The sequence below is a fragment of the Balaenoptera borealis genome (genome assembly GCF_965194805.1).
Source record: "Balaenoptera borealis genome assembly, chromosome: 15".
NCBI lineage: Eukaryota > Metazoa > Chordata > Mammalia > Artiodactyla > Balaenopteridae > Balaenoptera > Balaenoptera borealis.
Genome location: NC_138871.1, coordinates 56,887,641 through 56,899,868, shown reverse-complemented (window position 1 = coordinate 56,899,868; position 12,228 = coordinate 56,887,641). Strand labels below are relative to the sequence as shown.

The window sequence follows — 12,228 nt, the reverse complement described above, 5'->3', positions numbered from 1 at the left end:
ATGTGGGATCTTCTAGGACCAGGGCTTGAACCCGTGTCCCCTGCATTGGCACGCGGATTCTTAACCACTGCGCCACCAAGGAAGCCCAGCAATATGATTCTTTATGGTAGCCTAGTGTAATTGATATGATTGCTTCACAGTAGCCTAGCCTATATGATAATGAATGAATCATTTAAAAATTTTTATGGCATAGAGTGTTACAGTTATATTCATAATACACTATTGGAAACATTGATACAATTAAAAAAAAAAGCCCACCTACCTGTGATAATATGCTGATAAGCAGTTTTTCCAGTTACTAGAGAGAGAGGCAATATAATATAGTGAATGGTAATTAATTCTTTGAAAGGAAAGTTATGAAACAGTAAGAAAACTAACACAGTAGTTTTTATTAAATATCATTCACCTTATGCCTATATAAGGATAGACTAGTATCCACATGTTTTATGAATTCATGACATACCTTTTTTTTTTAATAAACATTTAAGTGAAAAATCCCTTTTTAAAAAAATTTATTTTATTTATTTATTTTTGGCTGCGTTGGGTCTTCGTTGCTGCGCGTGGGCTTTCTCTAGTTGTGGCAAGCGGGGGCTACTCTTTCTTGCGGTGCGCGGGCTTCTCATTGTGGAGGCTTCTCTTGTTGCAGAGCATGGGCTTTAGGCACGCGGGCTTGAGTAGTTGTAGCTCACGGGCACTAGAGCACAGGCTCAGTAGTTGTGGTGCACAGGCTTAGTTGCTCCGCGGCATGTGGGATCTTCCCGGACCAGAGATTGAACCCGTGTCCCCTGCATTGGCAGGTGGATTCTTAACCACTGTGCCACCAGGGAAGTCCCAACATACCTTTTCCTTAATTTTTTTGATATTTCTAAGCTACATGGTTCATCTGTGAATTTTTTGTCTTTTTTTTTTTTTTTTTGGCCGCGTAGCATGTGGGATCTCATTTCCCTGAGCAGAGTTCGAACCCGCGCCCCCTCCATTGGAAGCGCAGAGTCTTAACTACTGGACTGGCAGGGAAGTCCGCATTTGTGAATTTTTTCAAATTGTTGCAAACCTCCAAAAAATTTTCCAGTGTACTGTATTTATTGAAAAAAATACACATATAAGTGGACCCGTGCAGTTCAAACTCACATTGTTCAAGGGTGAACTGTAAATCTTGGTTGAATGAATGCAAGAAGTTTGTCCTTACTCTCTTTTCAGACTTGATAGTTTACTATGCAATTCTAGGTTGAATGCCATTTTTCCTCTTGGATGGCATTGCTGTGCTGTCTTAGTACACAGTGTTGCTGTTCATCTGTGATTCCACTCGGATTCTGGTTTCTTTGCTTGTGCCTACACTTCTTTCCTGTAAATGGTTGCAATCTTCTCATGCTGTCACTTAAAAAAAAAAGTTAAGTATGACAGGAATTCAATCGGGACACTCAGTCTCACTGGACACTTAGTAAGGGGAAATTTTCTTGAATCATCTCTTTGATAGGTCTTCCCTCATGCCCCCCCACCCCCAAACAAACAAACAAAGAGGTAAAAGAATCTGTTTTCTCTATTCTTTCTGGAACTTTTGTTAGTGGGATGTTGGACCTCATGCATTCTTCTTTAATATTTTAATCTTCTGGTTTTCAGTTATCTCTTTAATTTCTAGGAGATATCATTAGCATTATCCTCTAATCCTTCTATTAGTTTTTTATTTGTGTTATCAAATTTGAAATGTATTATACTATTTGTTTCTGATTGTACTCTTTTTAACTGGAGTGTTCTGGGATTAAGTTATTGTGTTATAGACAGACTTTCAACCCCTTCCTCCTGCTTTTTTGCTCTCACCCTACTTTCTTTCTCATAATACTTGGTAGCTTCAAGGGATAAGTCATTACATGCCCTGTGCCCGCCTTCTCCGTGGCATCCCTCTCTGTATGCACATAGATTGTCACTTCCTTCTCTTGACTACGTGTGTACTTTTCCTTTTTTTTTAAATCTACTTTCCATCTTTTTTTGTTGTTGTTGAAAATCTTTCTTCCATTGTTGCTTCATTTTTTATTGTCATTGAAATGTTAATACATTTTCATTGATATTTTGGTGTAGTTTCATGGGGGAAGAGGAGATAGATGCGTATGTTCCATCTGCCATCTTAAAATTGGAGTTCTTCCTTTGAGGCCTGGCTAACTTAATTTTATGGTTGTAATTCAAATGACAAGTTAAATGTGTAAATTTAAAATCAATTCGTTTGAAAAAAATATCGAATGAAAGGCTGATTCAATCCATCTTAATAACCAAATAGGTAATGTACTTTGTAATAATGCATTTTTTGAATTTTATTTGTGTAGAAGAAATTGAGGAAGAATCAGAAACAACAATTGAGGCTGACCTGACCGATAAACAGAAACATCAGCTGAAACATAGGGAGCTCTTTTTGTCACGCCAGTACGAATCTCTGCCTGCAACACATATCAGGTAAGAACTTTTTAGAATTTGATCTGAAGTACTCAGTAATATTGTGACAATTGGGAAAAACAAACAAACAAACTAAAACAACCTTTTTGAAGCATTTTCCAAACTCTCCCCAACAATCTTGCTCAAATTAGTTCACTAAAGGCTTCATTATGTAATCTTATCTTGGAAATTTATAGTGTATATTAGCATTTTAAAGCCCTGCAAATGTTCTACAGTAAAGTAACCATGTTAGCTTTGTTTTAATCCAGACTTTTCCAATTTATTTAAGTATGTATTAGCATCTTGCAGAACAGTGTCCAGCAGATAGCATTTTGGGAAATGCTGGTCTTCTCCAGATTCCTAGAAAATAATATAGTCATTGGAGTCCAAGAACTAGAACCCAAGATCTGGTTCCCAGGCACTTGTCTCTTGACCTTGTAGGATACAAAGCTTTTGATTGATTGATTGATTTTTGAGGTCCTCTGGGATGAAAACTTTATATTCTTTATTACTCACTCACTTGCATCTGATCTTTGCAATGATGGGATGTAAAAGTGAAATCCAGTCCCTGGTTTGTAGCTTTGGGAGAATGGTGGTGGTCTTTTTGATCCGGTAGTGGTAAGATTTAAGCATAGATTCAATTGAGCTCTTTCTGAGTGCTGTCTGTAATAGGTGCATTTTGGAGGTATAACAAAATGTTTGAACTCAAAAACTTCAGAAGGAGTTGGCATTTACTCAGCCTTCGAGAGATTGGGGGGCATGTTTCAGGTAAAGGGAACAGGTAAGCATGGGTGTGTGCAGGGAACAGCCTGTGTCCAGGATGCAGTGTTTTTGTCCCCTAACGTTAAAGGAATTCCTTCAACTGTTGTTCACAGTCTTTACTTCTTTTATTCAACTCTTCACTAGTTATTATTGTCTTAAAAACTGTTTATATGTGGAAATAAAACGTATTAACTGTTTATTTTTAAAAAATTGGCCCCTCTTCTTTAGCCCTGAATGTCGGTATTGTATCTAAGTCTGTCTTTTTTGGGCTCAGACATGTTTGGAGACTTCCTGAAGCTCCAGTTTGGTCTTTGTAACACAAACACACATGCCCCAACTCCCCAGACCTTTGTGTATTCTTATACTTCTCTTTTCAGAAATGGACACAGAGATCTTCTAAGGCAGGAAGTGTATCACAAAGATACCAGAATCCCCTTTCTCCAAATCTTTTCAGAGATAACTTGATCCTCCTCAGTAGTTAACATCATATCATTGCTTTATTTGGGTTTTTTAGGGGACACTGTGTTTATTTTGTATTTATTTTTTGTTTCAGAATTGCCTTTAGTAGTATAAAATTGAAAGTAAATGTCCATTAGTAGGGAATTGGTTAAATGAATTATGATACAACAACTACAACAGAATATTAGATTTCTGTTGTTATAGAAAAATTCTATTGTATATTGATAACTAGAAAATAATCAAATTCAGGAAAGTATGTAAAAATGGGGACACTGTGTTTAGATTGGCTAGAGTTAGTATGTTCTGTGTGACTTAGGTCCTGTGTTAGAAAAGATAATCAGGCCAGATAATGTGGGAATAGTATTCAACCTAAAAATAGGGGTATTTCAAGAAATAGGAAAGTAAGTTAATTTTTGCTCAGAGAGATGAAACATGCAAACATATTTTGTAATTGTTTTAAAGATATAGGTAACTAATAAATGCTGAAGAGCCATATGCATTTATCACTTAATTGGAAGAAGCTAGAATATAAAGATTCATTTTAAGCTCACGAAGTTATGTGGCCAGTCATAAGACTCTTGCCAGAACAAGAATCTGACAAATGGTTTTAAAAATGTATCCAAAACACGCAAGTATATTTTTAATTTACCCTCCTGATAGCTTGGAATCTGTTTATAAGTAATGTTGGTTTCCTTTAACAGATTGCTTGGAATGGAAAAACTAGTGAAGTATTTTTCATGTGTCATAAGGACTGAGAGAATATATTGAAATGTAATTATCAAGACACCCCTTTGTTGAACATAGAAATTATATAGAATATACGATCATTCAGTCATGTTGAACACATTTCCTGAGTATATTCTCAATTAGGGAGCTTGCTAACTGCTTGATAAATAAGACAGCGTTCCCCAGCTTGTAAACTTAAGGAGTCTACCTGGTGGCAATTCTTTTGAATTACGAGGAAGAGATATAGACATTTGAAGCATTTGTTTTTTTAATTTTTTTGTTCTCCAAGTTGAGAGGGAGTAGTGTGGAGCCATATTTTCTCATTTATGGCTCTCATTTTCAAACAGCTGAATGGATTTAGGGGCAGTCTCCAGCCAAAGCACAAAGCTGTGCTAACCAGCCCTCATGCTGATGTAGCACAAGTGCACGTTGGCGTGATCTTGACATTTTGCTAATGTTGAAGTCATGCCCTATTTACCTGTGCTTTAACAGGAGAAAATTACTGAAGTCCCATTGTTCTTTGGCAGCAAAGAAGGGTAATTTGATGAATACTGGTTTTTTATTCTTAGGGGCATTTTTTATTTATTTATTTATTTATTTATTTAATTTATGGCTGTGTTGGGTCTTCGTTTCTGTGCGAGGACTTTCTCTAGTTGCGGTAAGTGGGGGCCACTCTTCATCGCGGTGCGCGGGCCTCTCACTGTCGCAGCTTCTCTTGTTGCGGAGCACAGGCTCCAGACGCGCAGGCTCAGCAATTGTGGCTCACGGGCCTAGTTGCTCCGCGGCATGTGGGATCTTCCCCGACCAGGGCTCGAACCCGTGTCCCCTGCATTGGCAGGCAGATTCTCAACCACTGCGCCACCAGGGAAGCCCTTAGGGGCGTTATTAAGTGCCCAGAATTTCCTTGGTGCTGTATGGAACAGAGGAGAAAACCTGACTGAGGCATTCCTGAGGTCCTTTGTAGTTTGTGAGCTATAATACTAACTGGGTGCTACAAGCTTCCCAAAGTGGCAGGGAGGCAACTCTTCCTTCCTTCTGATTTCATTGGAAGAGAATGAATAGGACCAGGACTTTTCTGGGTAGAGTTAGTGATTCACCTCTCTCTTGTTGAGGATTTGTTTGATCTGTCTTGTTAGGATAGATAGGATTTGAACATGAGAATTCCTTTGGAACACTTTTTGGGGTGAAGGGGAGAGACAGCATGCTTCTTGCACAGTGCCTTAGGTCATTAATAATAGATTATATGCTGCGTGGGATATAAAGCACTATAAAATTTATTGTTATGCCAGCTGCTAGACCTGTCACTGTGTGTGTGTGTGTGTGTGTGTGTGTGTGTGTGTGTGTAGAATACTGTGTTCAGTTATATAGAGCCCATGTTTATTGAACTTGGCTTTTAAAAATTCTAACATTTATTGAACCTTTATGATAGGTGTTATTTCAATTGCTTTACATGTATTTTATTTGATCTTCCCAATGACTTTGTAATGTAGGTCCTGTTATTATCCTCATTTTACAGATGAGGAAACTGAAACACAAAAAGGTTAAATAACTTTTCAGTCTCACGGCTTTTAAATGGCAGATTCAGATCTTGAACTCAGATCATGTGGCTGCAAATATACAATATTATGATATATACATGACTCTAAGTGTTAAAAAACATCAGAGACAGAAAGACAGCTATTTAGAAGCTTGTTGAATAGATAGGCTCTTTGATTTTCTATTTTTTTCACATAATTTTTCTATTTACTCAAGTCAAATGGGCAGAACTAAATTAAAAACTGAGTCAAGCATACAAACTATACTATTTTACAGTGCTAGAGATATAAATAGCGACTGGGAACTGCCTACTTGATTGGGTGCTTAAGTTTATGGATGTGTCTTATGTATGGTCCAATGCCATTTTTCCTTCATCTTGAACACACAAAGCTTGGCTTTTTAAAAGCTGCTAGTTACAGCATTGTATGTGTAGTGATTAATACCTCTTCCCTGCCTCTGGTGTAGCTAGTTAGTCGTATTTAAACAGAGCCCATCTTTTCCTGCTTGCCAACCTTGGGATCTGGATTACAGCCTTGGAAGTTATGCTTCATTGTGTCTTAAAAGCATTTCCTTAGGTACCTCTTGATTAGTGGCCTCAATGTGTCCTATATAGTAAGGGCTTTTGGACTGGATGATTTGATCTCCAAGTCTTGTTGCAAGGAGTGAGTGGTGATAGAGAAACTATTATATCCATGTCGTTAGACCTGGCCCTTGCTCAGAGCATCACTGGTGAGCGTCCTGTCTACCTCATTATTTCACCTCAAGAAAGTCCAAAGAAGCTCTTCCAGAACCTAAATTTAGTGTCAGTAGTAGAATAGGTCTTGAAGACCTAGGTGCACATAGTGTTCAAGCAGTCTCTTAATGGCAGTATGCTTCAGAGAAAGCCTTACGTTCTTTTCCTCTTAAACAGTTTTTAGGTTAGGATTCCAGGGTATGAACATCATCATCACCATAATCACCATTATTGCTTCATAGAAGACTGGCTGCAACCACAGTTTGTCGTGAACTTTTCTTGGTTTAAGTGATGCCATGTTGCTTCTACATTGTCTCCTGCCCTCCAAAATGAGGAGCTTTCTTAATTCAGTTGAAAAAGTATCTTTAGTGGCTGTTAGAAATCTTGGGTTTCATGTATAATTTCATAGGTTCTTCATATGTATAATTTTTAGATTCTTCAAGTCAGACATCATCTTAGAGTGTGAGATTCTAGAAGCTCCTTAGTATGTCCTGTTTCTCCTTTTTCCTGCCTGCTGTGGAGCACAGTACTCAATGGCCAGTTAGACTTTGAAGCTTGCATAGTTTCCATTTTTAAAATTTTTGTTTGTTAAGGAAATAAAAGTCATCAACAGATAGTAAAATAATCTCCTCTCAATTACTGCTGACCTTAAATGAAGTTTTAGATTGTGTGCCTTTCTCTTTTCATGAAAATTAAAGATTGATACATGGAATCACAGGTTGCTTAGGACTCTGAGGGAGAGTGACTCAGAGTCAACATCAAGCGTTTACATGGAAGGCTAAGCAGAGGATAGGAAATCTGTTTTCTGTACATATTATTTGTCACCAAACAAAATGAATTTATAAACCATATATAGCAACCATGAGAAAGGGAGAAACGGAAAAGTTTCTAGCCAACAAGAGGTATTTATTTGGGGGATGGAATACTGAAGTTCTTGTCTTAACACTCAGTGTTGATGAGGGTGGGGAAATAGATAACTCTTCTATATTCGAATGTTAATATAATCAGAGAAATCAAACTTTAATGTGTGAATATCCTTTGACCCAGCAATTCCACTTTTTGATTTTATCTAACAGAGGTTCTCATGTAAGTGTGTAGAAATATATATACTGATATGTTTATTGCAGAATTGTTTTGTTTTATTTTTTTAGTTAAAGATCTTTTTGCAAATAAATGAGGTCATTTTCATTCCTAAATATGAGTCAGCATCACAAATGTAAGTAGGAACTTGGTATTTGATAGATTTCAGGATTGCACTACTATCAGAAAATGCAAGCAACTTTCATATTTATGCTTTTCTGTATTTCTACTTTGTCTGAAATGAAAACACATTAGATATATAATGGAAAAAGTATTATTTAAAAGTTTGTACATTTAGACATTAGAGAGGGAAAATGCCGTTTTGCATCCATTTTAATCCCCTGCCTTGCGTGACAACCTGGCTGGTTTTGATGAAGACAGAATAGATGGGAATCTACTAAAAACTAAACTCCTCTTTATTCTCCCTTCCCCAGTAGTAGTAAAGTACAATAGAAACATTAGCTACTGTTACCATTTGATAGCAGACCTGTTTCTAATTTAGGGGTACATTTTCCAAATGTTTTTGTTGCAAAATGCTGTTTCCTTCAAGAATTATTCTGTCAGTTTATATTCCCACCACAGTATATTATGAATATGCCCATTTTGCTGTTTCCTCAACATCACTGCATATTAAAATTTAAAAGTAAACTTTTATTGTTTATTTTATGATAATGGAAGAATTATAATTTATTGTTGAAATGGGAAAAACACACAAAAAAGACACACACACCCCTGTAATCCCTCCACCCAGCAGCACTGACATTTTGGTGTGTCTTCAGTGCATTTTCATTCCTAATCTTATGTGCATTCTTTGGATTTGGGCTGCACATTGTTGGAGTTTACTCAGAATGGCAGAGGAGCTACATTCCTTGTGTGCAGCTTCCTCTCGTTAAGCAGTGCTTATTCTTCAGTGCTGCTATTGTCATCTTTGCTCTTTCTAGGTTGGTTGGTTTGTTTTTAAATATGTGAGAAATTTGGTAGGAAAATGAATGATGGAACAGCAGGAGGAGGGGAGGAGGACAGTTAAATAAAGGCTGGAAAAATTCCATTCTTGAGACATTAATAGACATGCCTGATAGGTTTGATATATATGAAGGAGCAGAATGAATCTAGAGTAAGAATACTTTGGGGAACTCCCTGGCAGTCCAGTGGTTAGGACTGGATGGTTTCACTGCAGGGGGACGGGGTTGGGGAGGGGGACGGCACAGGACTTAAGATCCCGCAAGCTGCAAAAAACAAACAAACAAACCAAAAACCAAAAAAAGAATACTTTGTTACTCAGAAAGAGTGCTCATTCAAAAACCAATCCAAGTGTCACGATCTTATAATGGGCAGAGATTTCTTAATTAAGATCATGAAGATATTCTTCTATGTTTTCTTGAAGTTTCCACCTTTTATATTTAGGTCTGTTTTATGCGTATGGTGTGAAGAGAGGTCAGTTAGAAAATTAAGTTTAAAAAGGTACTATTTACAGTATCATCAAACAATATCAAACACCTAGGAATAAATCTAAAGAAAGACGTCTAGGGCTTCACTGGTGGCGCAGTGGTTAAGAATCCGCCTGCCAACACAGGGGACACGGGTTCGAGGCCTGGTCCGGGAAGATCCCATATGCTGCGGAGCAACTAAGCCCATGCGCCACAACTACTGAGCCTGCACTCTAGAGCCCGCGAGCCACAACTACTGAGCCCACGCACCACAGCTACTGAAGCCCACGCGCCTAGAGCCCATGCTTCGCAACAAGAGAAGCCACTGCAGTGAGAAGCCAGTGCACCTCACCAAAGAGTAGCCCCCGCTCGCCACAACTAGAGAATGCCCGTGCGCAGCAACAAAGACCCAACGCAGCCAAAAATAAGATAAAAATAAATTTAAAAAAATAAAAGATGTCTAAAAAAAGGGAAAGATGTGTAAAAACTCCACACAGAAATTACAGAGTATTGCTAAAGGAATTAAAGATTAAGTAAATAAATGACAATAAGTCTGTTTTTCCCAAATTGATCCAAAGATTCAATGTAATTCCAAAGAAAAGCTTAGCAGAGTTGTGTGTGTATGTGTGTGTGTGTGTGTGTCTGTGTCTGTGTATGTGTGTATAAATTGAGAAGCTGAGTCCAAAATCTCTGGGAATCGAAAGGACCAAGAACATTTCAAAACATGTTTCGTGTACTTCTGGATGTCCCCATAGACCCATTCAAGAGGGCCTTTGTGAGATCAAAACTATTCTCATAACAACAGTAAGATGTTATCTGCCTTTTCTCCGTGTTGATTTTGCAAAAGCAAAATCATGTGCAAAAGCAATGGTGGGTAAACTGCTGGCACCAAGTCAGCAGGAATCACGGCAGTGTCACCAAACTCTGCTATAGTCGTCACTGTATTGTATGCATTTGCAATTGAAAAGAAAAGAAAAAAAAGACAAGTTCCACTTAAGAATGTTCTTGGCAAAACAGTACAATTTATTAATTTTAATAAGTCTCAAATGCCTTTTTTTAAAAATTGAGGAAAAATTCACACAACATGTTAACCACTGTACAGTATACAGGGTACAATTCAGTGGCATTCAGTATAAAAAATGCAGTATACTGACAACGTTGTGCAACCATCACTTCTCCCTTATTTCAAGAGATTACACATCTTCATTTTCCGATGTATGTAAGTCAAATCATTATGCTGTACCCCTTAAACTTATATGGTGCTGTATGTCAATTATACCTCAATAAAACTGGAAGAAAAAAAAGAGATTACACATCCTTTTAATGTTCCATGTGCTGAAACGGGAAGTATGCATAAATAATTTCTGCTGCATATGAAAGTGTGATGATAATTTTGAGAAAAAAACTCATGGGCTTGTTTGAAATATGAGCTAAACTAGCTACCTTTTTCACGGAACACCATTTTTGCCTGAAATAACCACTGAGAGACGAACTGTGGTTATTGAGACATGAGTATTTGATGGATGTTCTTTGAAAATGAAGTAAACTAGTTACTCATGTGAAAACCTAGTTGTCTATTAAGCCAGACATTGAAGAGATTTGCAAAAATGTAAAATAACGCCACTGTTCTCGTTAATTTTTTGGGGGGAATATAGTAATTATTAATAACAAATATTTGCTAATATGTTTATTTTTATTTTAAATTAATTAATTGATGTTAAATTTTTAGTTTTAATTTCTATCATGGTAAATATTGATAGATGTAACCCACAAAGGCAAAAGTTCATTGAGGTTCTCAATAATTTTTAGGAACTTAAAGAGATCTTGAGACCAAAAAGTTTGAGAACCATTGATAAAGTCAGTCTTGAAGAACAAAAATGTTAGAGGTTTATATCATTCGATATTAAGACACTTGTATAGCTACAGTAATTAATGTAGGGTAGTACGGGTAAGTGGATTGTGAAATAAACCAGTGGAACAGAATAGAAAAGCCAGAACAGACCCGCATATATAGTACAACTTGATATTTGATGAAGGTGCCTTTACAGTGTAGTGGAGAAAGGTATATGGTGCCAAATCAGTTGGGTGGCCCTAGGGGAAAATAAATGAAGGCTTCCCTTTGTCTCTCCCTATCTCTCCCCCCCACCCCCACACCCCCGCTATTTTTTTGTTGATGCATTGAGGATTTTGTTTCTCACCGTTTGGATTTTGCTGATTGTATCCCCCTGTGTTCAACCATGTTCCCCTCTCCCTCATATTTCTCGTGAATTGGTAATAGAGGACGTGGTTTCCTTCATTCCTCCTGCCCTGCCTCCTTCTTCTGTGGGGAAGAGTGAAGTACAAGAGACAAAAACTTCTTCATAGGTGGTGGTGTACATTAGGAGGTATAAAATCTCTCATTTCTGGATGTTACTGGCATTTATTTGATGCTTATTGCCTGGAGTTCCTTTAATCACAGTTGTTATAGAGTGGTGATAATTCTAATTATACTGTTCTTCTTCATATACTAATTGGAAGGCTTCTGTGTTTTTTGGTTATGACTCTTAATTTTAGTTTTATGTTTTAGTGTATAACAACTTACAGCAGAGGCTATCAACTTTATCAGACTCAACCTCTTTTTTACATATTTTTTAATACTTCCTATGCTATTCTGGAATGAAATTCATAGATAATTTTTACTACACATGTGATACATAGTTTGGCTTGGAATTTAATTTTGGGTTGAAGATGACTAACCCCATTGTCCTCAAACATCTATTGTCATTGGAAGTAGTTTTATATCACATAGATTCTCCATACTCTGCATATTACCTGTTTTTTCCAGCTTTTAAATCTTAGAATTCTCTAATCCATTGTATCCTGAAATTTCAGGGATGCCTCAATGGTGAGGATATTTGGTAGATCATTTTATTCTATTTTATTTATTTCTTTTTAAAGCTTAACGGTTAAAAAAAATATATTTATTCCTCCCTCCCTTCTTTCCTCCCTCCCCCCTTCCCTTCCCCCCTCCCTTCCCGAAGGCTTCTTAGTTGTGGCATGCTTGCAGGATCTAGTTCCCAGACTGGGGATCAAACCGGGGGGCCC

At 37.4% G+C, this 12,228-nt stretch overlaps 1 protein-coding gene and 1 long non-coding RNA gene across 7 annotated transcripts in view; one reads left to right on the top strand and one right to left on the bottom strand.

The window, feature by feature from the left end:
• LOC309612540 overlaps positions 1-12,105 on the bottom strand; it is a 29,677-nt gene extending 17,572 nt beyond the window's left edge. The window contains exon 1 of the long non-coding RNA XR_014235263.1: positions 5,932-12,105. This is a non-coding gene — a long non-coding RNA (uncharacterized lncRNA). The remainder of the gene's footprint in view (positions 1-5,931) is intronic.
• Positions 1-12,228, top strand: part of MTA3 (metastasis associated 1 family member 3) — a 158,440-nt gene that overhangs the window by 47,678 nt on the left and 98,534 nt on the right. For all 6 annotated transcript variants that reach the window (XR_014235116.1, XM_082358175.1, XM_082358174.1 and 3 more), the window contains exon 4: positions 2,316-2,442. Coding sequence is in view for 5 of the 6 variants with exons in the window: in XM_082358175.1 (XP_082214301.1) it covers positions 2,316-2,442 (127 nt within the window). In the remaining variant the exon portion in view is untranslated. The remainder of the gene's footprint in view (positions 1-2,315; positions 2,443-12,228) is intronic.